The sequence below is a fragment of the Danio rerio genome, chromosome 15, assembly GCF_049306965.1.
Source record: "Danio rerio strain Tuebingen ecotype United States chromosome 15, GRCz12tu, whole genome shotgun sequence".
NCBI lineage: Eukaryota > Metazoa > Chordata > Actinopteri > Cypriniformes > Danionidae > Danio > Danio rerio.
In genome coordinates, this window is record NC_133190.1 from 33889659 (window position 1) to 33917567 (window position 27909).

Here is a 27909-nt window from a genome sequence, read left to right on the forward strand (position 1 = left end):
ATTCAAAGTGCTACTGTAAATATACGCTGAATATATATAACAGAGTAGTAGGTCACAATTTATGCCAAGGTAAATATCCTTTTTGGTGTTCCTTATAATGAACAAAACACAAGTTTTTCTGATTAGCAGTGGTGTAAATTAGCAAATTACAAATACTCAAACTACTGTATTTGAATTGTTTTTCTCAGGAATTTACCAAGTAGTTTTAAAAATGTGAACTTTTACCTTCCCTTTAGTACATTTTTAGTGCAGTATCAGTACTTTTATTCCATTATTTTCCTTCAATCTCCAGTCACTACTTTATTTTTTCTTGTCTATGGGATTGGCTAAAGTAGAATAATCAGTCCTGTGATTCCTGTCCAATCAAATCGCACATAGAAACTAAATTGCACCATAATGAACTACCTCTAGACATGGGCGCTATATTAATGCAGCACATTTGGATGCGTAAAAGTGTCCAAAACTGTCACAATGCAGGTCGCAATGACCCAGAGACCGTTTAAACTGGATGACAGATGTATGATGTTTAAAACGACAACTAAATGCACGTTTTCACGCACATACATGCACAAATTGCATGTAAACGCATTAGACTTTCACAGTATAATACTCAACTCTTGAGTACTTTAAAAAGTGCTACTTTTTACTCATACTTTGAGTAATATTTACAACAGATCATTTTACTCTTGCACTACATATTTGGACAAGTAATGGTACTTTTCCTTGAGTAAGTATTTTCCACCCATGTAGATGTGTAATTTCATTGAAGAACAGTATATACAGCCAAAACTTAGATGCTCCTAATATCAAGAACGTTCTACAAAATGTGAGCCATGACACAAAAAGCCCTGGAACCTAGAGACCCAAATAAAGAAATGGGGCACTAGTAATCCAACACGATATAGGATATTTTTATGAAAGTATACTAAATTTAATCCCTCACTCATGATTCATTCATTTATTCTTTTTTTATTATTATTAATCAGGGGTCACTACAGTGGAATGAACCACCCACTCACTCAACATCATAACAGAAATTCAACTCATAAAAATTTGTTGTTTGACTAAATAGGTGCAGGCCTTTGTTTTCAATGATCCAATCACAAGTAGCAAGATATCTCGCAGTTGTTTCTAAGTCAAGATCTATTTAATCATTTTTAGATGTGTCTTTTTTGATCATTGATGTTAAGATGGTAAAATTTACTAATCTGATACATTTAATTCTGAAGGTTGTTGATTATGGACAGGATAAAAAAAATAAGATCCCATTTTTACCAGTATTTAGTATTGTTCACTTATGGTCATATCCACAAGAATACATCTTAACAACAAATATTAATGGGGAAATATACAATGAAAAGAAGAGGGATCAGAATAGAACCTATTAGAAACATATTTGAGCTTGTGAGATGTAATACTTTGTTTATTATTCAATCAAAATAGTGCAAATACTGTCATATTTATATAAAGAATATAATGAAATAGGTATGTTTATTTAAGCTGTGATAATCTGACATAATATATGAATTTGACATCATTTGACATCATTTGACATAAAAAAAAAAACAAAAAAAAACTAATACTACTAATACTTCCCTTCTTAGACTTTACAGACCTGAAACTTGCCTATAGCACTTATTCATTGTTGCTCTTGGTTGTGTAAATTGCTTCCTTGTCCTCATTTGTAAGTCGCTTTGGATAAAAGCGTCTGCTAAATGACTAAATATAAATATAAATATTTACATATTTTAGGATTTATATGCTTGGATGCAATTTCCCCTTTTCAATGTAAGCGTTTCTATTTGTTATGGTTTATATTAGAGATGCCCAAGCTAGGGCCCGCAGGCCAAAGTTGGCCCATGGTAACTTTTGATTTAGCCCGCCATCCCATCTGAGAAGAGAGGGAGAATGATGGGCATGGTTTAGGTATTGTTATTTCAAATTTAATGTAATCCCTTTATTTGTTTGTTTTATTGTTAAGCTACAAACTGAAATTAAATGTTTCCATTTAAATGCTGCAATTTAGTTTAAAATGTACATACGGTCACCAGACGAATAGAGGATAATGCAGAGACTTCGGTGAGCAAACCAAGGCAAAGGCAGATTCTGCTTGACTAGTGTATTTAGCACTGAACTCCACTGTGTTATAAATGTGATTGTTTATGTTGTATTGCAATAAGTTATAATTAAAAAGTTATATGGCGTTAGTTAATACAATTCAAAGAGATGTTTTGTATTTATTTTTAAAAATTATAAAATAAATGAGGAAATTACTCATGGAAACTTTAATGTAAAATTGTTTGGTATATTTATCTTTGGCCCAAGGCTTGGTTGATTTTGAAAAATTTGTTTTTTGACCCTTCATATATAAAATTTGGGCACCCCTGGTTTATATGTAAGGCTGGCAGGGCTTTACATTAACACTTGCCAACCCGCCAAATGCGGGTATATTTCAGCTTTGGCGGGTTAGACAGGCACCTCCACTAGCCACTTTGGCTGGTTGAAAATAATTTTTTAATTGTAGTTTTTCTAAAAGCAGGGTTCGACAATATAAGGATGACCCAATATGTGTGCAAATGTGATCTTAGAATCGAGAAGTAAAATAATTGTGATCACACGAGCAGAAGAAAGCAAATGAATACCGAATGAGAGGATGATGATCACTCGCGCTAACAGCTGATGTGATGCGCACGACTGCTTAACGCGTGCACGCTCCCGAATCTTGAAGCAACCTGTCTGGGGTTCTGGAAACGCAACTGTCATCGGTTCTGTTTTAAATAAACTAGACTAAAAGTGATGAACCCACAGTCCTGATGCTTTTGAGAGCTCAACGTGTGTCTTTTTGTAAGCAACACCGGTTGCTCTCACTTTAAACAGATTATTAAATGGCCTAAAGTTAACCATGTGCATGTGATCATCCTTTCATTATCACACACGGTATGTTTCACCTGCTTTCATTTGCTTACGGTTTTATTTGCTTTTATTTTTGTTAAAATGGTTTAATTATTTATTTATTTTTTACAACATTGCTTTAATGGGGGATGAACTCTCCATTTATGTGCAGTTGGTGATCTGAGAGATCTTTACTGTGCATATTTTTGATACATGACAATAGTTATTTTTTAAAAGTGAATTGCTTTTTCTTTCTTTTTTAAGAAATGTTTTGTTAAATAAAAAGGATAGTATACAGCTATATTTTGCTTGTTTTGACACATAAAAAATTTGTGGCCAAGAAATAATTATTGTTTCGTGTGGTTATAAAGATACATTTGGTAAATCGTTAATTTTGAGCTCTAAAAAGTCATGTTAAATAAAAATTGCAATATAACGCTATGAAACAATGAACCATTTGCTCATGCTCATTGAGCAAGCTCATACTCGACACACAAAAAGTTAAATGAATGAGGACGCATGTGGACACAACACAAACTTTTAATCAAGTAATTTTAGCATGTCAACGTCAAATTTATGCATATAAAATATATTTTCCCAACAACAAAATTGTGGCTAGTGAAAATGCAGAGTGGCAAGTAACATTGGAAAACTACTAGCCACAGTGGCCGGTGATTAAAAAAGTTAATGTAAAGCCCTGAATGCTGGTATTGTTATAATTACCTATATAGTTTTATATATTTTGATGTTTTGTTTTTGCACTGCAGTTGTTGCTGCTAACAGATACATTAACAACAAAACAACGCAGGCCTGAGACAAGAGGTCCAGGAGGGCCAATTAATGTGCTCTCCAGACTAATACACGCACTGAAAATAATGCAACAGAAAAGGACTTCAACTGATGTACTGTGTTTCCTCCAGAGATCATTTTACCTCTAGAATATTTCCAATATTTTTAAAAGTGTATTAGCTTTATAGCTCTTACAAAAGCACATTTACTGCATTTTATTGAGTAACTGATTACCATTCATCTCTAGACTGTAAAGACTGATAATCTTATTAACATGTTATTAAAAAATCTGTTTAACACTTATTAAAAGCTTCCATGAATGTACTTCTTGGCTATTTTCAATAACGCCCATTCAAAAAGATGATTTTTTTTTGGGACCAGTTGTGTATATGAATGTAGAGTCTCCACAAATGCTACCAGTTGCTCTGAACCACTGGTTTCACTTAGGCCTCTCTAATTCACCAGTGGCCTTAATATACTTAACACCATTTAAAGTGACCTGGGGCTTAATTCACTAATTCAGGCCCTTGGTCTCTACAGTCATGGCTGTCCCCTGACCAATGCTTCACATACAGACTTAATTAATGATTTATCTTCAGTCCCAGCAGGTCAGGGTCAGTGTTTTTAAGACACCTTGAAATTAATCTAGAGAACTGGATTTATAGAACTGTTTCACAGTAGTGGATCTTATTTTCTTGTGTCTGACTAATCTAAACATACCTGTCTATAAAAAAGAATTACATAATGCTTTATTAAAACAATAAAAGAACACCACAGTGTAATTTAGTGAAACAGTAGTTTATACCTGACAAAGGTCTCGTCGTCAATCCCAGTTGTAAGAAGAAAAAAAAACTTGATTAATAGTTGATCATTTAAAAAAATGGCCGAAGATAGATTTTTTTTTTTCAATAAATCATCTGTTTAACTGCATCGCAATCATCATAAATACTGCAGAAGACCTATTGGAGCCTGCATGGATGCAAGATTTAAAAAAAAATCTGTCAATTTGGTGATGGAAAAATCATGATTTGGGGTTACTTCAGTTTGGGGGCGTGCGAGATCTGCAGAGAGATGTACATTCTGAGGTATCAAGACATTTGTGCTGCCCATTACATTACAAAGCACAGAAGAGGGCACATTCTTAAGCAGGATAGCACTCCTTCTCTTACTTCAGCCTCCACATTAAAGTTCCTGAAAGAAGCAAAAGTCAAGGTGCTCCAGCATTGGCCAGCCCAGTCATCAGACATGAACATTATTGAGCATGTCTGGGATAAGATGAAGGAAGCGAAGATGAATCCAACGAATCTTGATGAACTCAGGTAGTCCTGCAAGAACGCTTTCGTTACCATTCCAGATTACTATATTAATAAGTTATTTGAGTCATTGCAGAGATGTATGGGTGCAGTTGTCCAAGCTCGTAGTCAAAACAGTAACTTTATATTCTATACTACACTTTTTATCTGTTAAGTCACAAGACTTGTGTTTAGGCAAAGTCAGTCCTTACTGTCCTTATTAAATAACTAAAAATACAGACATTATGCTTATTTTACCAAAATGAAATATGATCATCTAAAGGTCTTTGCCTTTTATAAAAGCCACTTCTTATATCAAATGACCAACTAGAAGTCTATATTAAAAGTCTAAGTCTAAGTTATTATTTGTTGTTCCTAAAACTTGTGATATGTGACAAGACTTTTGTCAGATTGTGTATATCAAATAAAATACTTGTAGAACAACAAGCAATGTGATGTAATAACAAATTTCAAGACCCAAAGTACTAATTAATTGTTATTTTACACCTTTATTTGCCATTATCTTTAAAACCACTCAGTTTTACTCATTTGTCAGCAAGACCTTTTGAAAATTGTCATTAGTTTAGATATATTATTGAGTACAAGCCAGGATTCATATGTTATTTATTTTTTATCTAAACATATCAGTTATACAGAATGACTCTATGAAAACATAAATACACCACAATGGGAGAATACAAAGTTAAAGTCAGAATTATTAGCCCCCTTTTGATTTTTTGTTTTCTTTTTAAAATATTTCCCAAATGATGTTTAACAAAGCAAGGACATTTTCACAGTAAGTCTGCTAATATTTTTTTCCTCTGGAGAAAGTCTTATTTGTTTTATTTCAGCTAAAATAAAAGAAGTTTTTATTATAAAAAAAATAACACTTTGGGTCAAAAATATTAGCCTCTTTAAGCTATATTTTTTCAGTCTACAGAACAAACCATGATTATACAATAACTTGCCTAATTACCATAACCTGCCTAGTTAACCTAATTAACCTAGTTAAGCCTTTAAATGTCACTTTAAGCTGTATAAAAGTGTCTTGAAAAATATCTAGTCATAAATTCTTTACTGTCATCATGACAAAGATAAAATAAATCAGTTATTAGAAATGAGTTATTAAAACTATTATGTTTAGAAACGTGTTGAAAAAATCTTCTCTCCTTAAACAGAAATTGGAGAAATAGTAAACAGGGGGGCTAATAATTCTGACTTCAACAGTATGGACAACAAGCGGTAAACTCTTTTTAAACTAACATGTTTAGGTTTACCATGTTTATAAAGTATTTCACATAAGCAACATGCAATGACTGTTATTTTAGTAAGAAAGTGTTTAAGTTAATATTCAAAAATAGTTGTAAACACTTGTAAGCATAGGCTCTGTGACACAAATCCCCAGGGCTTTATTAGTTACATTGTTTGCAAGTGTTGGACAAACCTAATTGGCGAGTTTCCTTGAAGCACGAGAGGTTTATTATCAAAGGGTTTATTATATGTGACAAAACAAGATAACAGACTCTCCCACAGGCCTGATCAATCACAATTCAAGATGATGAAATTGCCTGATGTTAATAATCCCAATTGGCCAATAATACATGTCAGGTTTAGATTTACAATATAGCCTTATCAGTTTGAACTAAAGAAGAAAAATTATCAATAAATACATCTTGTCTTTTAAAAAATATAATAATATATTTTAAAATCATGGTCCATTTAGGCATTTGAGCATTATTTATAAATTACTTAAATTTAAATTAGGGACTTGGTGAGATTGTGGAATGGTTAATTGATTATTACAATATTTTCAATGCTATAAATCGGTTAAAACTGTGCACTGACCCTGGATAAAAGACTTTTTGAACATACTTTGAACGTTACAACATGTGAATAAATTATACATATCAGATTTTTTTATTCTGCAATGTAACAAAGCATGAAACCTTTATGCTGAGTATGTATATGGAGGGTTCCCAATACTGGGTTGCTCATTCCAACTCATTCCACTGTGGTAACCCCCTAATCAACCAAAGAATCTGCTGTCTATTCAGTCTAGCACGAGCGTTCTAAAATTTGGTTTTCTGCCAGCCTCTCCCTTCAATCAATTGAACAATGGAAAATAACAAATGACATCAGGCACTTCTCAGCTCGGGTTGTTTCTAGGCAGGTACACTTTTGTATTTTTTAGGAACGATATACACTAAAGGCTTTCACCTTTTAGGGACCAATATGGACTCTCTAGGCTGTAGCTTTTTAACTATTTATGTATTTTTATTTCTGAGTATGACATTTTTTCTTTAAATTGCAAGGTGCTCTATACCTGCATGGAAAAAGGATGTTTTTTTTGTCATCATGTTCTTCAAAATAACTTATTTTTTTGTAACCTGATAAATATCTGGAAGCATTTGATAGTGAATAAATGAGTACATTTTCATTTTTAAACAAACCTTTTAATAGTAAAGTCCCTTTTAATAATATATTATTGAGATGAAATTGTGAATTAACTACTGATGCAATTTGTGCTGTTTTTATAAGCCTAATTTGATAAAAAAAGACCTAAATACACTATTCTAATAAAGCATTTAGGAAACAAACAGGGCTGATATATGTGTTATTAGCTTTAGCAGTTTATTTTTTGACATGAACAAGCATATAATTGTGGTAATCATCACAACTCTCCTGCTATTAAAGTACCAATAACGTCTCAGTTTTTTTTTGCTCATTGTGTCCTGAGGGGTTTAGCTCTGATAATGTCAGAAACATGTCTGTCTATATAAGACAACATCTCTCTAGTAGTAAAGCAGACTGACTTCACTTTGTCATTGCGTTAGGTGAGAAGCATTACTTGCATACTGTGCGTGTTTATTATAATTTACACAAAGACATACCAATTTCTTTTTTCCACAGATTCCAATGGAAAATTTATCCATCATAGTAAGTTTTGAGCTGACCCTGGATCCATTTTTCATCCCTCCGGGAGCCAAATATCCAATATTCATCTTTGGCATCTTCATCTACATGTTTGCGGCTTTTTGCAATCTGACACTTTTGCTTCTCATCATTCTGACGAAAAGTCTTCACAAGCCAATGTACTTCATTCTGTTCAGCCTCCCACTCAATGATTTTGTCGGGATCACTTCCATGCTTCCCAAAGTTCTCTCTGACATTTTGACAGAAACCAATAACATGTACTATCCTCTCTGTGTGCTGCAGGGTTTTTTGCTCCACATGTATGGAGGAGGTGTTATGTTTGTCCTTGCTGCGATGGCTTTTGATCGCTACATTGCCATTTGTATGCCACTGCGATATAATGCTCTCATGACACCAAGAGCTGTGATGACGGTTGTGGCTCTTGTGTGGGGGCTTGTCTTTTTAATCATTTGTGTGTTGTTTTCCTTGCACGGGTTGCATTCAAGATGCAGATCCCATATTGTGAGTTTGTTTTGTGATAACCCTTCTTTACTTAAGCTGGCCTGTGGTGATACTACTATCAACAATATATACGGCTTATTTTTAACAGCCATTATGCAGATTATTACCATTTCCATTCAAGCATTTTCCTATGTGAAGATTCTGATTACCTGCTTGACCACAAGAAGGTCAGATGCAAAGAGCAAGGCCATTAATACATGTGTTGCTCAGCTGGTTATTTTCATTACGTTCGAAATTGTTGTGACTTTCTATTTGCTGTCCCACAGATTCTCAAACGTAAATGCGAATCTGCAAAAAATAATGGGCATGCTCATTTTTTTGGTGCCTCCTATTATGAATCCTATTGTTTACGGGTTGAATAGCCATGAAATACGAAAACATATCCTGAAAACATTTCACAGAAAAACTTCAGTGTAAAATGTGTTTTATCACATCATAGCTTGTGCCAAGATGTTTATTAATAGAGCTGAACTAAAGTCAGTAGGGGGCTATTGCTAAACAACATTTTCTATTGAGAAAACTATGATTAAAGAGGATAAAAGTGAGATATTTGTTTTAATTGGTTTCAAATTCTCTGATATTTCCCACTTAACTGTAAATTGGCATTGTCAGTGTTATGTTGTATCTGCTATCATGTTTATCATTTTGCTATAATGCTATTCTGTCTTGGACTCATTGCACTCAAGCCTGACCCAGAAGGACAATCATCCTTATTTTATATGGTAAATTCTGTAACATTTTAATCAGTGACCTATATTTATCTGATACATGTGCCATTAGCAAAGTCTTTTGTTATCAATAAAGTTTCTGCATAAATATGTCAGAAGTTAATATTATTGGGCTTGTTCATGTTGACGTGTTATCACATCAATGCAATTAGTGAGTTTATTTAAATCAAAGGTGGTTGTTGTATCAAGTGGATACCATTAATCAACTCCTTCCAGGTCTCATCAGTCAGAATGAATGTTTAAATGCATGAATGAACATACGCATGTGCTACTGTTAATATTAGTCTAGTGAACGCAACAAGCCAAAATGAACATTAAACGTTAAATTACATAAGAAATTTCTCCCATCCAAAGTCTGTTGTCCAAATGATTTATCCTTTCTACAGTAAAGGGTATTTATCATGACATTATTTCATTTAATATAATAGACTGCATATGAAAGACTCAAAATATTTTATAGGACTGACTCATCTAATTCATTCATTCATTCATTTTCTTTTCGCTTAGTCCCTTTATTAATCAGGGGTCACCACAGCGGAATGAATTGCCAACTTATCCAGCATGTGTTTCACAAAGCGAATGCCCTTCCAGCTGCAACCCATCACTGGGAAACAACCATATACTCTCATTCACACACATACACTACTGACAATTTAGCCTACTCAATTCACTTATAGCAAGCACCTATGTCTTGGGACTTTTGGGGGAACCAGAGCATCCGGAGTAAACCCCCACGAACATGGGGAGAACATGCAAATTCCACACAGAAATGCCAAGTGACCCAGCCGAGGCTCAAACCAGCGACCTTCTTGCTGTGAGGCGCCCCACAATCATGTGAATGGTCAATCACCAATCAAAACACTGTCCGTTTTGAAAACAATTTTATCATACTACTGTTATTCATTCATTCGGGGTCGCCACAGCGGAATGAACCGCCAACTTATCCAACAAGTTTTTACGCAGCGGATGCCTTTTCAGCCGTAACCCATCTCTGGGAATCATCCACACACACATTTACACACACACTCTTACACTACGGACAATTTAGCCTACCCAATTCACCTGTACCGCATGTCTTTGGACTGTTGTGTCAGACTGTAAACGCAAGCTCGTGTGGCAAGTTTCGCAGTTCGCTGCGTTGGAAAGTTTAAGCTTGGTGAGCTCTGACCTGCGAAATCGCATCACTTTTCACGCATCATAGACCAATCAAGGATCAATAATAATAATACTAATAATAATAATAATTATTATAACAATAATATTTTCTTACATTTATATAGCACTTTTCTGGGCACTCAAAGTGCTTTACACATAGGGGGAATCTCCTCATCCTCCAACAGTGTGCAGTATCCACCTGGATGACGTGACGGTAGCCATATTGTGCCGGACCGCACACAACACAAGAGCTGATTGGTGGAGAAGACACAGAGTGATAAAGCCAGTTATGATGGTTAGGAGTCCATGATGGACAGAGACCTGTGGGGAAAATTGACCAGGATGCTGGGGTTAAACCCTTACTCTTTTTTGAAAGACATCCTGGCATTTTTAACGACCACAGAGAGTCAGGACCTCGGTTTAACGTCTCATCCGAAAGACGGCATTCACTGAGCAGTATAGAGTCCCGTCACTACAGGGGGATTAGGACCTACACAGACCAAGGTTGGGCGCCCCTGCTGGCCTCACTAACACCACTTCCAGCAGTAACCCTAGCTTTCCCATGTGGTCTTCCATCCAGGTACTGACCGTGCACAGCCCTCCTTAGCTTCGGAGGGCGACCATGTGAGAGTTGCAGAGAGCTAGCTGCTGGCAAAACATGACCTCTTCGGACAGGAATTTAAAACATGGACCATTTGCTTGCTTTTTTAAGGTCTAATAATCTTGTTTAATCCCGCCCCTTTTCGCAGCACCGTATGACAGAACTTCGCATGCAAAAACTCTAGTGTGACTGGGACATACCAGTGTAATGACATTATTGCGAATTGCCAGATGACCAATCACTCTGAAGAGTGTGAAAAAGGGCAGTGAATGCCTATGGGTTGGCAAGTGCAGCTCCGCAGAGGTGCGGCTGATTATAATCAGGTGGCCTGCACCTGAAGGAGCGCAATCCAGACTTTTGTCTTTAGAAGCCTTGTGCAGCTGAAGAGAAAACTTCTGTAGACTGATTCCTCCAGAGAGAGCCAGTTGCAGGTATGCAGTGTAGGTGCAGCGGTCAAGCTCCCATCTCCTCTCCTGTCTAGGGGTCCAACATTTTGACTCTGTGCTCAGGGACAACTCATGCCACACTGCGAGGGCATGTCTGTTGTGCAACTGAAATCGCAGCTTGCACTTACAAAAGTGAGAGTCACCCCAGTTATTCCCCGCAAGACGGTGAGCACTTATGAAGGATCACAGCGGGAGCTAATTTGTCACTTCAGGGCTGTGGACCCCCTACTCCAGCGTGCACATCTAAGAATTTAATGTTTGTCACAGTTCATCCTCCAAAGTGGTTGCACTTTTGCTCGATGACACTGGATTTCAGATGTACATCGCAGTATCAGCAGGTGAGCTGTCACGTTCAGATGACAATCTGGACCTGCTTCCACCCGGTCTGGAGTCGAACATGATGACTGGGCATTCCTGGGCTGATTTGGTGGTGGGACTGGAAGTGTCATTACCCCAGCCGCTGGTCAGACTAGATGGGGGCTACAAGGGGGCTAATAAGAATCACACCCTCCAACCCCCCATCCCCTTTATTTACGGAGGTGCACAGTAAGCTCTGGTATGCCCACTTGGTCAACCCACATCTTGGAGACCGGAGCCAGCTATGCATGATTACTGCTGTTCCCCCTTCACTGGCGGACCCGTGTCTTCTCTACCAGCTAACCATCTTACTCATAGTTAGTGCTCCCCCTGTATAGGGCTAGTCCATATGCAAGTATTGTCATTGGGTCTCCCCATTTGGGTTGCAAGTGGCCTCCGCAGTGCCCTTCCCCTTTGGAATTGGCACGCTTTCTCAACATACTGTCATATCTCTGAAAATCCCTAGCCTACAGATAGATGAGTAAAAAACTTGTACAACCCCCTAAATTCTTAATATTTCCATACTCTGGTAATCAAGGGCCTGGGGATGTTGAAAGATTGCGCCTTTGATGACTCTTTTGCATGTGGTTTTCTTGGCAAACATCTCACCAAACACGTGGCAGATCCAGCTACTGTGGCACTTTTCATACACTCCCCATAATGTTGTTCCAAAAGGAAATGTCTTGGTTACTGTCCTAACTCATGTTCCCTGAAGGAATAATGGAGATGTTATGTCTCAATGCCACAGTGGCTGGATCACCAGCTGAAGGCTAGGCACTCGGCTTCTTTAGCTTTAAAGCCTGGCTTGGTCTCCTTCAGGTGCAGGATATATACTTGGCTGATTATAATCAGCACCACCTGTGAGGAGCTGTACTTGCCAACTCATAGGCATTCACTGGCCTCTTTTCTTACTCTTCAAAGTGACTGGTCATCTGGCAATTCCCCGTAATGACATTCTGACATAATGGCTGTGTCCGAAATTGCATATTTCCATACAATATAGTATGCTTAAACAGTAGGCAAGCCAAGTACTATGTCAGAATTTACAGAATTTGAAAATCAGTACGTGAGAAGTACAGAGATATCCTACTACTTCTGGCGAGATTCCTAAGTGCGCATCAGATTAAAGCTATGCTATGCCATGATGCACTGCAAAAGAATTTATGAATGTTTGTGAAGCGACGCAACTCACACAGATAGGTCACTTGATAGGAACACACTTTTCTGATGGCCGAGTAGTACGTTTAAATTCAAATGCAGAACCTACTGAGTAGTAGGTGGTTTTGGATGGAGCCAATGTCTCCTTTCTTTTTATTTAGGGAACGAGGGTTATGACAGTCACCAACACATTTTTGTAAGTTAAATATTTTTAAAATATTTTTTATTAATAATTGACCCTTTGCCCAAAAACCGCCACCCACCAATCGGGGCTTAGCAACTGTAGCTACGCGCAGGGGCTCTGTCAAGCTTTCGAGCGAGTGCATATGGATTGTGCAAATCTGATAACCGGTATTCTAAAAGTTTGGACGGGATGGTGGAATTTTTTCCCTTTTCAAAACCCAAAACCCAAGAGGAGACATGCCAGCTTGGATCAAGCTGTATGAGGTGAGCTAAAGGAGCAGAGCTAAGTTGGTTTGGTTTCGATATTCCTGACACGAAGATATGATCAAAAACTAAGCACTTGCGATCAATATACTTTACCCCCAGCTGTTTTTCAGTCATTTATAAAGAGCACACAAACATACTGACAGTAATAGGTAACGTACTGTACATTGTTATGGGTCAATGATGCTAATATTCGGCACAAATCCGTCAGTTTCCCTTTCTGGCTGTTCTTTCTATGTATGAACTATGTAAAAGCACTGTCATGCGTGTTTCCTCCTTGGTTAGTAAAGCTATATTACATTGCACAACAATAGTCTATCAGGCTTTTTGACAAAAAATAGAGAAATTACAGTTTCATTTGTTATTATTAAGATTATTTTTAAATTTCACCTCTCCTGCTAAGCATGAGCTAAGCTGTTGAATGGTCAGCGTATGAGGCGGCTAGGCTAAACTAGCTTCAATTTTGATTGAATTATACTCTCGGTTGCCTATTATGTGGTGAATATACACCTGTAATGCATACCGCAGTCCTTTTTTTTTGTCTGGGTTTCTCGAATATTTCACCTGTTTGCCAAAAATGACATCATATCTCTGGCAATGTCTGAAACCAGCGCACACACATTGAAAAAGCCATGCCAGGCAAGAAAGCTTGACAGGCGTAGCAACAGTAACTAAGGAGGGCGGGGCTTAGCGAAGGGTCTAATGTGTTGGGCAAAAATTAAATGCATCCAAAAATAAAAGTTTTTTTTTTCCTATTTGTATTTTATTTATTTTGTATGTGTAATACCAACACATACATAAAAACAAAACTATATAAAGAAATTGTCGCATAGATATTTAAATTGATTTCTAACTTGAATCATATACTGTATTAATATTACTATTATTATTAAATATAAACAAACATTTTCTCAATTATATGCATGCAGGTGTGTATTTATATATACAAAATAAATATACACGGCGCACACATATATATATATATATATATATATATATATATATATATATATATATATATATATATATATATATATATATATATATATATATATATATTTTAAAAAACCTTAACACTAATTAATGATCATTTAAATAAAAAAAAAATCATTTTTTGTTAATAATTCCAAATTATTTTATTCATAATAATTTGGATCTAATATGTATGCATGCATGTGCAAAGAATATGTAAGAATCTCAAAGTCAGCCAATGAGAAATATGCATTTTTACATAATGTGTCTTCAGGGGCTATAATGTGGATGACGTCAGTAAGATAACTGTCTATATAAGACAAAAGAGTTTCAACTTGACCTTGTTGGTGATAACATCAACAAACGTACTGTAATCTCTAAAACTAAGGTTGCATGAGGTGAGTGACAGAAGTTTTGGGGGCTTTTAATCATAAGAATGTCAAAAACCTAATTTTCTCTTCTTTTCCCACAGATTCCAATGGAAAATTTATCCATCATAGTTAGTTTTGAGCTGACCCTAGATCCATTTTCCATCCCTCCAGGAGCCAAATATCCAATATTCATCTTTGGCATCTTCATCTACATGTTTGGGGCTTTTTGCAATCTGACACTTCTGCTTCTCATTTTTTTAACAGAAAGTCTTCACAAGCCAATGTATTTCATTCTGTTCAGCCTCCCGCTCAATGATTTTGTCGGGATCACTTCCATGCTTCCCAAAGTTCTCTCTGACATTTTGACAGAAACCAATAAAACGTACTATCCTCTCTGTGTGCTGCAGGGTTTTCTACTCCACATGTATGGAGGAGGTGTTTTGTTTGTCCTTGCGGCGATGGCTTTTGATCGCTACATTGCCATTTGCATGCCACTACGTTATAATGCCCTCATGACACCAAGAGCTGTGATGGGAATTGTTGCTTTAGTATGGGGCCTTGACCTATTTTTCATTATTTTGCTGTTTGCCTTGCAGAGCAAGTATTCCAGATGCAGATCTGACATTTTGAATGTGTTTTGTGATAACCCTTCTTTACTTAAGCTGACTTGTAGCAATACTATAGTGAGTAATATCATAGGTTTGTTCAACACAGCCATGATCCAGATTATTAGTGTTTCCATTCAAGCATTTTCCTATGTGAAGATTTTGATTACCTGCTTGGCCACAAGTAAGTCTGATGCAAAGAACAAGGCCATAAACACGTGTGTTTCTCAGCTGGTTATTTTCATCATGTTTGAGATTGTTGCAACTTTCACTATCCTGTCACACAGGTTCACATCTGTAAATGCAGATCTACAAAAGATTATGGGGATGCTCATTTTTCTAGTGCCTCCACTACTGAATCCAATAGTTTATGGACTCAACAGTCATGAATTACGAAATAATCTGCTTAAAGTCATACACAGGAAAATAGCTCATATGTAAACATTGTGTAAAATATATGTTTGTCACTGTTTATGCCAATAAGTCACATACAAACCTCTTTAAATATTAGTATTATATGTGCAGACACTTATTTTAATCAATACACTTTTTGTTCTTATAGACACACGGTAAAACTTTGAAAATCACTAAATGTATTAAGCTAGTTTAACTTATAATTTTTTTAAAAGTTACTTTGACTCAATGAAAAAGAGTAATGGTGATGCATAAACTGATTACATTAAGCAGAACTCAAACCTAATAAGTTATGAATTAATTAATTATTTTGTGTGTGTGTTAACTCTAACGTCAAGCCATTTGAGTAGCTATGCAGTTGTTTGGACTTATTTTGTTCCGAACAGAACAAGTTTAAGGTAATCAAAACATTTTTTTTTTCAAAACTTAAATGGTTTGCTACAATCGGTTTTCTCAAACAGTTTCAGCTAACTTAACTTATCGGGTTTTACAGTGTACATTCTTAATCTTGTGTAAATAAAATTGCATCTTGATATTATTCAACCAATTATTTCGAAGATAATTTTTCATGTATTCCTTTTGTCTGGTTTTCACACTGTACGTACATTCTTGTAAACACGTTATTTAGGTCTTTGTGTATGTATTTCATATTTCTAAAACAAGTGCATTTTTAAAGTGTACTTTAATATCTAATGGCATTTCACTGGGAACATATTAAGAGTTGCAATTATTATTAAAAAACACACGCTGATATGATAAACATCTCAGTTCAAGTTACTTTTAAAGAAGTATAGGTAATTCTTAATAATATAATATACAGAGCTCAGCATATATGAGTACACCCCTTACAAATATATATTTTAAATCCATATTTTAATAGAAAGCTATACAATATTATATTTGTGCACATACATTAGATTAGTCAGTACTAAAGCCAAATTTGGAGCTCATCTAACAAAATAACTTACGATAACAGTCCAAAAACTAGTACACCCAAATTTATATGTTATAGAAAAATATAAATACAAATTTAAAAAAGAGGAAAAACTGAGAGAAACTAAAAATTGAACAATTTAGTTGAAACTTTGTAGGTTGTATTTTATATTTTACCTTTTTTTGTTTGAATTTAACTGTATTATCTTTCAATTTAAAAAAATTAAAATATATATTTTAATAAATATATCTGTTTAATAAATCTGTTTTGTTTAAATGCACCAAAATGCATAATTACTGAGGATAAAATGGATAAATGGATAAAAATGTTCACGTTCAAAATGGGGTGTACTCAATTATGCTGAGTACTGTAAACAATGCAGGTGCACTAATATGCATTAAATGTTGTATTAACCAATACAGAGGTAATCATCAGTTGAATGAGCAGTCTTAGATTATTAATTCATAGATTAATCAATACATTTGTATTAGTTAAATTAGTCTTGATGTATTAATTACATAATATTATATTACATTAACTATTGATGCATATTTATGTTGAATACCACAATAATCTAAGCTATGTACTTTAGCTTCCAATTGTTTGTTTAAGTTAATTATTATTAATTTATCAATAACTTTAAAGGGTGCTTTTTATGCTTTGAGCTAAAAATATTTTAACATACAGTTTACAATATCCATACACTCCATGACTATTCACACAATACAGGGTATTATATTTATGTATTTATTGTAAAAGAAAATCATATTTTGTGCATATTAATGAAATGTAAACCTAATACTACACAAAAAAATAATATAAATGAATCAGGATATATTGTTGCAATATTAATTTTCTCTGTTTACAATTTATTTCTCTGTTTACAGATTTCATTATTTTCCGGAAATTTTTAGAATAATTTAGCATTTATAAAACTTTGCATAAATATACTGCAGTAATCTCTGCAGTAAACACATTATACTTACTTTACATTATAATTATCTCTCATACTGTATATCTGACTTTCTATTATGCCATGTTAACATTTGCACTGAGCCAGACTGTGCATCTGCTCTCTCCAAAAAGCCAAAACATTTGGATTACCCCCTGGTCACTGAATGCAGTATATATATATAAAAAAATCTGCTCTCCCCACATAACATAACATAACATAAAAAAAAAAAATGCAACTGGGTTTGTCAAAGTTTAAACTGCGGCTACCGGTCAGGATTACTGCACACATTTAGGCTCCAAATGATGTTATGGGTGCAAGATGACATCATCCATAGCTGGGATATTTTTACTTTACTTTTTCACAGTGGTGGAGATGTGTCATCCATTCGTTTTACAGAATAATGGATATTTCATTCATTTTTTCCCCCCTTTGGCTTAGTCCCTAATTTATCAGGAGTCACCACAGCAGAATGAACCGCTGCATAATTTGGTATATATTTTACACAGTAGCTGCCCTTCCAGCTGCAACCCAGTACTGGGAAACACCCTTACACACTCATTCGCGCATGCGCACACACTCATACACTGCGGCCAATTCAGTTTATCGAAATCACTTATAATCACATGCATAATTACTTTTAACTTACAATAACAACTCCACACAGAAATGCCAACTGGCTCAGCCAGGACTGAACCAGCAAACTTCTTGCTGTAAGGTGACAGTGCTAACCACTGAGCCACCATATGACTATGGCATATGGCTATGTCGCCATGTGGATATTTTAGTACGTATTTTCCCATAAAAAGATATTTTTGAAGTACCAAATGATAACTTTCAAAAGTCATGCTTGATGTAATATTGAAGGCCTATGACTCCCCATTTGACTCCTGTCTGTCTGATCCTCCTGTTTCATAATAAACTGCGTTCAAAACTTCACCTCCAATGTTAATTTTAATTTTGGCTAAATAAAATATCCATTTTTGTCATACAGATAAGTGGAAGACATTATTCAAAACTCAAAGGTTTTGATTTAAATTTGAGGTTTCAACAACCAGATGCATTTAGGCCTGTCCAGTTTCATCTGGAAACATCCTCCTGAAGTGGTCTGAGCAATCGGATCTGTATCCTATGCAAATAAAATGCATTTTGAAGGGCGTTTACACCTGTTCATTTCATGATCAGATATCTAATCCATCAAAAAAAAAAAAAAAAACATTAAGTGACAACGTGTAAACGGCTCCATTGAACATAATTTTAGACCAGCATTTAGAAACATTCCAAAAGTTATGTGCAATTTTGTAATTACATTTGTAATGTAAACCAGAGTCCTGAAAATTAAATCAAAACAGAGAATGTTACTTATTACAAATGCATTGCATTTCATGAACAAATCATGTATACTTAAACAAACATCACATCAGCTTTCTTCATAAGACCATAAACTGAACCTTATCCTCCCTTAAGACCCACAGCTCTCAAGCTTTTTTTTCCCTGAGCATATATATCTGCATACATTCAATGCAATACAATAGTCTACAGTGGTGCTCATACAGAAGGTGGTGCCTTCGAAAACTTAAACTACGATTAACCAAGGTAAGAACTATTATGTTATGAATCGCAAGTATGCAGATTACAAATCCACCATTATCACATTTCATGCAACTATTTCTATGTTAACAGTGTCTATATTTGTGTTCCATCGAGGTGTTTGATGGCAGGAAACCTTTCAAATCCTACTTTCACGTTCTACCTCAAAATTGCAAAATTTGATATCGATCCCAAAGCAAAGTATCCCGTGTTCTTTGCTGGAATTCTGGTCTACATGTTCTCTGTGATCTGCAATACAACTATTCTCGGACTGATCATCAGCCAGAAAAGCCTTCACAAGCCCATGTTCTACATTCTATTCAGCCTCCCATTGATCGACTTAATAGGAATCACTGCCGGTCTGCCAAGGGTGCTTGTGGACATTGTAACCGAAACGAATGATGTCTACTACCCAACATGCGTTCTCCAAGCTTTTTTGATACATTTATATGGAGGTGGAACACTTTTTTTACTGGCAGCCATGTCCTTAGACCGATACATAGCAATATGCAATCCACTCAGATATAACTCTATCATGACTCCCAGTAGAATATTTGGACTCATAGCATTTGCATGGGGCCTTGACTTTGCCGTAATAACCGTCCTATTTTCTCTGCAGGCTAGATTAGTGAAATGCAAGTCTTTTATCACAAACGTGTACTGTGACAACCCATCTTTAGTTTTGCTTTCATGTGGAGGCGATTTAAGTGTGAACAACATTTACGGTTTATTTCTGACAGCGTTTATTCAGATTACCAGTGTCTTTATTCAGATGTTCTCCTACGGATGCATTGTTATCACATGTGTAAAGCAAACACATGCCGATTCAAGGGTTAAGGCTTTAAATACTTGTGTGGCTCAATTCACTACATTTATTCTCTTCGAAATGGTGACGGCTGTCGCTATTATATCATATCGGATTCCTGATTTTCCTCCCACTGCACAAAGGGTTTGTGGCTTAATGATTTATGCTGTCCTGCCAGTTGTCAATCCAGTTATCTATGGACTGAAAATGAAAGATATCAGAATAGCACTGTTTGTGGTTTTAAGAAAGCGCAAAGTTGTTCCAGGTAGAAAAACAGATGTTGTTAAAATCAGAAAATAATTTGAATGTAAGAGCTGTAATAGATGTATTCTGGATCACACATTTAAGTGTACATACAATTTTTAATCTGAGAATACTGATGTTAAAGAATAAAATGTGTTAACATGTATCAAACAACTGTATTCAGACCATTTAATAATACAGATGTTTTTAATTACCTTATAAATATGTTAATAATTTTCAGCACCTTTTTCAAACTTCTGTGCAGATATTAAAACAAATTATGCAGTCAAATTAGTAACAAACATTCCATGGTTGCATTACATTTATGAAAAATTCTCTGCTGAATATGTACATTATCATGTATTCTTGTATTACATCAAGACATTTTTCACATTCTACATTTAAATTACAAAGAGAATGCTGTATTATTTGTGTATACTGTACTATTTACTGTATTTTTGGTAACACTTTAGTTCAGGTGACAATTCATGCTATTAACTGGCTTATCACCTGGCTATTATTAAAATATAAACGGTTCATTAGTAGTTGTATGATCTAATTCTAAAACCTAAACCCAACTACTACCTTACTTGCTATTATCAAACATTTAATTAGTAGTTTATTAAGCAAGAAGTGTTAGCAAATGGTTTGTTAACACCATGAATTGTTACCTGAAAAGTGTTACCGTTTTTGTTACTGTATCTTTCCCTCTGTGAATACAAGGGAAAAAGTCAATGAATAATTATGATAAACATATAAGATTTAGGAATTTATATATCATCATTGAATGAATAAATTGCTTCTGCTGGCACAGTTGTGTTAAAAAACTTATTCAGCCACTGTTATCAGCAATAATGATATATGTGTAGCCACTTGGTAAGTGTGACATCATGCAAAGTGGCTTCCATGATCAAGCCCTCTATCAAACTGTATGGGGAGACTCAATAAATGGTAGTAATAACTGTGTATATATATATATATATATATATATATATATATATATATATATATATATATATATATACATACATACACTTATTATTATTATATATATATATATATATATATATATATATATATATATATATATATATATATATATATATATATATATATATATATATATATATATATATATATATATATCCATGCCTAATATCTAATGGTCAGAAAGTGATTAATTTTTTTGTAATTTTTTTTTAAATATTGGTGTCTGTGATGCTGCAAGTCCAGAGACTGTTGAGTACACCATGATTTTAAATAAAATTCACCTAAATGTGTCATGTGATGATTAAAAAGTTGTCATAAATGAGTATTTTCTCAATTCAAATGAGTAGCGGCTTGGATCCGGAAACTTCAATAAGTCATGACTTTACAAGCAGATTGCAAATTATTTATACTTGTGGATGTAGTGGTGTAATAGAAAAACAACAGGCTCCTTGTTCTGAGAAGTTAGCCGCCGCATTGAAAGGGGTTTGTTTAAAATAATTATGTGCTTAATTAAGTTTAATGAGACAATTCATTCATTCTGTGAAAAAATAATAATATTTATAAGACTCAAAACATTCAAAAAACATTCATCAGCCATTATTTATCCTTTCTATTTGTCCAGCAAATAGTTAGATTTTGATTAATGATCACTAAAGAGTGTTTTTATTTCAGCATGGCTTAATAAATTAATCAAATAAAAATGGTACATTTGGATTTCATGCAGAATTTTAGGTGGAAGGTCAGCAATGTATCACACATTCTAATAAATATATTATTTACATGAATTATTATAAATATATTTTCTTTCTGAATTATAATTTAAAATGAGGTGCTCCAAACATTGTTAAAAACAGCTTAATTTAAGCAAACTGTTAATTTAAGAAGGGAAAATGTATGAAGAAGTGCAGCAATATATAAGATTTTTATTTAAAATGATCTCAAATATGAAGAATAGTTCAAAATACAAACTATGGTATGGGGATGTTTCTCATTCTGTGGGATTAGGCCTATTTATTGTTTACTATGTGTAATGAGTCAGTTTGGATACATTAGAATAGATTATGTCCATCTAAGCTTAACAAAGAAGAAAGAAATTAGTAAAGGGGTGCTTGTGTAAGCTTTTTTGAATGTGTTAGTCAGTGTGCGGTGTATATTTGGACATAAAAAAGATTTTGTTGGTCCATTTGGGTATTAGTAGACTGTCTGCTCAATATATGTTGTTACTGCTCCTTCAACAGACATTCAACTGACTATAAGAAACTTTGCAAGTACATATCAACTTACACTAACCCCAACGCTAACCCCAACCTAACAGTCTACTTATAATCTAATAAGATTTAGTTGGCATGTAGATGCAATGTAACTTAAATTCAACAAACTGGCCATCAAAATAAAGTGTGACCAAAAAATATCGAAAAAAAATTTAAATCTCAAAGTCCACACTAAAATCACTTTTCAAGAACAGCTTAACAAACAGCTCAATGGACTACGAGTGTTGTTTTTTGGGGTTTCTAATGTCAGTAAATCGGCCTAAAGTAGGTCACTGGTTTAAGGCCCGGCTGGGTCAGTTGGCATTTTTGTGTGGATTTTGCAGGTTCTCCTCATGTTCATGTAGGTTTTTCTCTAGGTGCTCCAGTTTTCCCCACAGTCCAAAGCCATGCAGTATAGGTGAATTGGCCATAGTGTGTGTGTGTATGAGTGTGTGTGTGTGTATGTGTGTGAATGAAGATGTCTCCCAGTACTGGGTTACAGCTGAAAAGACATCCGCTGTGATCATATGCTAGATAAGGTGGTGGCTTATTCCGCTGTGGTGACCTCTGATGAATAAAGAGACTGAGCCAAAGGAAAATGAATGAATAAATGCTTTATATATTTAATTGAATAATAAAAAAAAACATTTTATGTATTTTGTTCTTTAGTTCAAACAAAACCCAATAAATATATAAAAAAAGAGTCATTAATTTTGATCCATACAGGTCATCATCATGTGCCATTTTTATTTAATAATTTGCCTACTTTTGGACACTTTCACAAAGAAATCCCAGTAAAAATATATTTTCTTTAATGACATTTATCAAATAACATGATCTAAAAGATAATACGTAAAAAAATACGCTTAAAAAATAGCAGGGGTGACACACTGGCTCATTGATTAGCATTGTCGCCACATAACAAGACGGCCCCTGATTCGAGTCCCGGCCAGGCCAGTTGGCATTTCTGTGAGGAGTTTGCATGAATTTGCTCTTCAGTGTTGGACTCTCAGTAATGATTTTAAACCACACTGAACTGAGCTAAACTGAACTCTGTTCCAATTATGACCATTCATGTGAAGCTGCTTTGACACAATCTACATTGTAAAAGCGCTATACAAATAAAGCTGAATTGAATTAAATGTTCACCTCTGTGTTGGTGTGGTTTTTCTCCAGGTGCTCTGATTTCCTCCACAGTCCAAATACATGCACTATAGGTGAATTGAATGAACTAAATTGTCCGTTGTGTATGAATGCATGTGTGAATGAATGTGTAGTGGTGTTTCCCAGTATTGGGTTGCAGCTGAAAGGGCATATGCTGCACGAAAACAAATCCTGGAACAGTTGGCGGTGCATTCCGCTGTGGTACTCCCTGATAAGTAAGGGACTAAGTCGAAAGAAAATGAATGTATAAATGAATGAAAACTAACAGCTTTTCATACAAAGACCAGGTTTACATCAGATACTGTTTATCTTGCTTTTAAAACTGTTAAAAACTTTCAGCCTGATCTCTTTAGTTTTAAACCCATAAATAAGTGGATTCACAAGAGGAGGGAAGATAAAATTGGATATAGAAAACACCCTGCGTAGGAAAGCAGGAATAATCTCAGATCGATGTGCAAGAAGAGGAAAAAGAGTGTTGATTTCTAACAACAGGAAGACCACCAAATGAGTCCCACATGTCTGAAGAGCTTTAACTCTTGCATCTGACTGCTTATTAGTAACACAAGTGATTAATATATGAATATATGTGAAAGCCACAACAGAGAGAGCAAGGCCGTGGTAAAAAATTATGCAACACAGACCGTAGATATTGTTCACCTCTATGCCGTCACATAAGAGTTTCATTAATGGTGTCTTATAACAGACCAGATCAGTCATGTGTGTCTGACAAATCCTGTAAGGCAACAGTAGAACACAAATTACGGTTATTGCAACAACATTAAAAAGCCACATACCAATTATGATTCTCAACAAGTTATTGGTGGTCATAATAGCTCCATATCTCAACGGGCAGCAGATTGTGATATATCTGTCATAAGCCATAGCGGTAAGAATAAGATAAGATGCTCCACCATTCAGGTGTACAAAAAAGCCTTGAAGCAAACATGCAGAGTAGGATATAGACCTGTCCTGAGACCAGATGCTGTACAGCAGCTGAGGAAAAAGACATGTAGCCCCCAAAACATCATTGATCGGCAGGTTGAGCAGCAGAATGTACATTGGTTTATGAAGATTTCTGTTCAAGCAAATGGTGATGATAATTGTTAAATTGCAAAGTAAGATAAACAAGTATGTTGTTAAACCAAATATGAATGCAGGATAAATGTTCGCCTCAGGCAGTTCCAAAGAGTGCAACGTCAACACCAGTGAGAAGACAGATTCATTTGGATACATGGTGAATGTTCTCAGTACTTACTACCAATACAAAACCACCATAAACAATTTATTATTGCTATAAATATGAATAAGCTACAGATATTAAAAGTAGCACACTGAAATCTTGCCAGAACTTTTCAGAATTTGGTGTCCAACATATATATGTTTCATCTTTTCATTTAGCCAAATCCAGTAAGAATCATCTTCCTCAGGCTACGACCTGAAAAAAGTAACCAATTTTAAAGAACATCATGTTAATATTAAATGAAGAATATCCAAAGCCGTTCACATCACATTATACAATAATAGCTTGCTATTTACTTGCTTATGACCAATCAACAGTTTTTTTGTGATTTGTACAATGAGGCCTTTTGTGCATAATCTATACTAGTTTTCAGATCAAGTTTTACTGCATTCACAAGAAATCAAGCTGTTCAGATTACTGTATCTGCTTCAAAAGCGGCACATTTATTATTTAGTCATCTTAAGTTACCATCCTGCATCCCAGCTGAATGACACCTTTAAGCTAATTATTTATATAGTCATGAGGGTGGGCAGAAAAACTAGCCATGGGAACAGGTATTGTTGAATATGCTCAGCCCTGCTGGTAGATAACTACATGCATTTCAAAAGACAAAATTCCCCATTATCGAAAAAAAAGCAAGCAAACTAACTTGGAAATAGCACATTGTCAGTTGGTTTGTTATTTAGGAAGAGGCACAGCTAAAGTAGTTCCAGGCAGATTTGGGAACCACAATATAGCTTCATATCACTATGACAAAATTTTGCAATATAGGCTCATTCTGAAAGCGTAGCCCTATATACATTTCTTGAGACTGCAAATTATGTAGCCAGAAGTACGTATGGCTGCATTTCGTCTTTAAAATGAACGCCATGGGACGGTATGATGCCGTTCATATTCACACTTACCAGATGACCGCTTACCTCCATGTGAACAGCTTCCCCACTGTTACCAGTTTGTCTAGTAGCTCGCCACGTACATCGGCAGACGCAGAGAGTAGTAAAGCAGGTAAGACAAAAGCAAAAAAAATAAATAAATAAAAAAAAAATAGACAAGTAAATAATATAGTGAGAATGTGGTAAAATCTGAAAATATGGTAAAAATCAGTGGGCTTTTCTTTTTCTGGATTTTGTTTGGAAATACTGTTGGGTTGGGTTGGGTTTAAGGAAGGAGGAGGGTAGGTCAGTTGATCACTCAATCAGTCACTTATTCAGTCAGTCAGTCGACAGCGGCCTCTGGTGGATTTACGTGAGAAGAGCTGGCATGAATGGCATTCGCAAGAGAATTTTGAGATCTAAAAAAAGCATACACAGCGGCCTCTGATGTTTCCACACAGAGTTTGGATGTTTTTAATTTATTTGTAATAATATTACTTTCTTCTGGCCAATATTATTAGCCCCTTTTAGACCAATGACGTACGATGATTTACCTAGTCAACCAAGCAAAAAACATTTTATTTAATAAAACTAATTAACTAATAAAAATCAGTTATTTTATACATGACAAAGAATTCAAATTTCACAGGAGGGCTAATAATTTCAACTTCAACTGTATTCATAAAGAAACAGCAATATGTAATTTGTGAAAATATACATTTATCGTACTTTATCCTTTGCGTAGATTTATAGTACAATACAATAAATAAACAGGTTGTGTATAAAACATATTGACAATTTACATGCAAGTAAAGCACTTTTATGGTAGAAAAATCAATTAACAAAATCAGTTTGTTTGTGCAACATCAGAACCTACTTATCTTCTTGTTCTTGAAACAGGAGAAAATATTCTGCCTGGTCTCTTTAGTTTTAAAACCATAAACAAGTGGACTCACGAGAGGAAAAATAAAATTGGATACAGAAAAAACTCTGCATAGGAAAGCAGGAATTATCTCAGATCGATGAGAAAGCATTGGGAAAAGAGTATTGAACTCTAACAACAGGAAGATATTATAAGTTATTATAATTGTTAAATTGCAAAGTAAGATAAACAAGTATGTTGTTAATCCAAATATGAATGCAGGATAAATGTTCGCTTCAGGCAGTTCCAAAGAGTGCAACGTCAAAACCAGTGAGAAGTAAGATTCATTAAGAGACATGCTGTTTCTGAATGCAAACAATGCAATATTTTAAACTCTGAAAGTTATATTAATTTCTGATATTAATTTCCATTTGTCATATTCGTCTGTTTCTTCGTAAAGCAAAAAACAGACAACAATTGACAAATAAAAATGTATTCAAGAAATACAGTACTTAGCTGAATTTTCTTGTAAATTATTCATAAGGCAGTAATTAAGCACATTATTGTATAAGTTACATTATAATCTCTAGGTCTCGTTCTAAACCAGCAAAGCCACTCTTGCCATATCTCTTATAGCAATTAGATTGCACTACCTTGTGTTAAAAAGTAAAACAAGTCACTCACACACTTAAGAAATTCATGTAGTGTTGAGACGTGCTGAATGTCACCTATAGGCTAATGATTCATACTCATGGAGTTAGGCAGGAACCTCCCTTTCACTGGGCTCACACATGGGAACTTTTGTTTTTGGCAACTTGCAATTGCATTGTACTCAAATTATGTTCATTTAAGGTGCTGTTGACTTAAAATTTTCAACAGATGTTGGTAACAACCAAAGAAAATCATATACGCAAAGAAAACAAATCTAATTAATTTACAAATTAAGTTATCTGTAATACAATGGAATGACGCAGGGAAAATGCATTGAACACATGAAGGGAGGTGTTGGAAGGCAATGAAAGTCCAGACAGCAGCTGAAATCTCTTAGTAGTTCTTCAGAAACCCTCTGCCCTTGGCCATTGTAAATTAATATTAGATGCTTCAGTCCAACATCTACATTAGCAGAATGATAAGGATTAAACCAGGGTGGACATTTTGAATCCAGTAGAAAATACAAATTAAAGTTCAGATAGATGAGACCAACACAACCATCAAGATGTTTACACTCTGTTGAGTCATACCTGCACAATGTATGTGACTTCATTCTCCATATGAGAGGCGTCTTTAAGCTGCCATCACCACAAAAGCTTTTTATGTAAAGTGTTAAACACATTTTTGTAGCTCA

The 27909-nt window shown here is 35.0% G+C and overlaps 5 protein-coding genes across 7 annotated transcripts in view; 4 read left to right on the forward strand and 1 right to left on the reverse strand.

The window, feature by feature from the left end:
• Window positions 1-27909, forward strand: part of or40a1 (odorant receptor, family 40, subfamily A, member 1) — a 617996-nt gene that overhangs the window by 560707 nt on the left and 29380 nt on the right. The window lies entirely within an intron of this gene.
• Window positions 7890-8825, forward strand: or71aq1 (odorant receptor, family 71, subfamily AQ, member 1). Its single transcript, NM_001128577.1, has one exon. It carries the CDS (start codon window positions 7890-7892, stop codon window positions 8823-8825), a length of 936 nt encoding a protein of 311 aa, NP_001122049.1.
• or71aq2 (odorant receptor, family 71, subfamily AQ, member 2) lies at window positions 14622-16534 on the forward strand. 2 transcript variants are annotated; one of them, XM_005157676.5, is made up of 2 exons: window positions 14622-14670; window positions 14745-16534. In XM_005157676.5, exon 2 carries the CDS (start codon window positions 14751-14753, stop codon window positions 15687-15689), a length of 939 nt encoding a protein of 312 aa, XP_005157733.1. In that variant the 5' UTR covers window positions 14622-14670; window positions 14745-14750; the 3' UTR covers window positions 15690-16534. The 2 variants fall into 2 exon arrangements, with proteins under 2 accessions (XP_005157733.1, NP_001122045.1); NM_001128573.1 differs by lacking the exon at window positions 14622-14670 and having other exon boundaries at window positions 14751-15689.
• or71at1 (odorant receptor, family 71, subfamily AT, member 1) lies at window positions 19263-20243 on the forward strand. Its single transcript, NM_001128388.1, has one exon. The coding sequence runs from the start codon at window positions 19263-19265 to the stop codon at window positions 20241-20243; it is 981 nt and encodes a 326-aa protein (NP_001121860.1).
• or71as2 (odorant receptor, family 71, subfamily AS, member 2) lies at window positions 23885-24823 on the reverse strand. Its single transcript, NM_001128378.1, has one exon. The coding sequence runs from the start codon at window positions 24821-24823 to the stop codon at window positions 23885-23887; it is 939 nt and encodes a 312-aa protein (NP_001121850.1).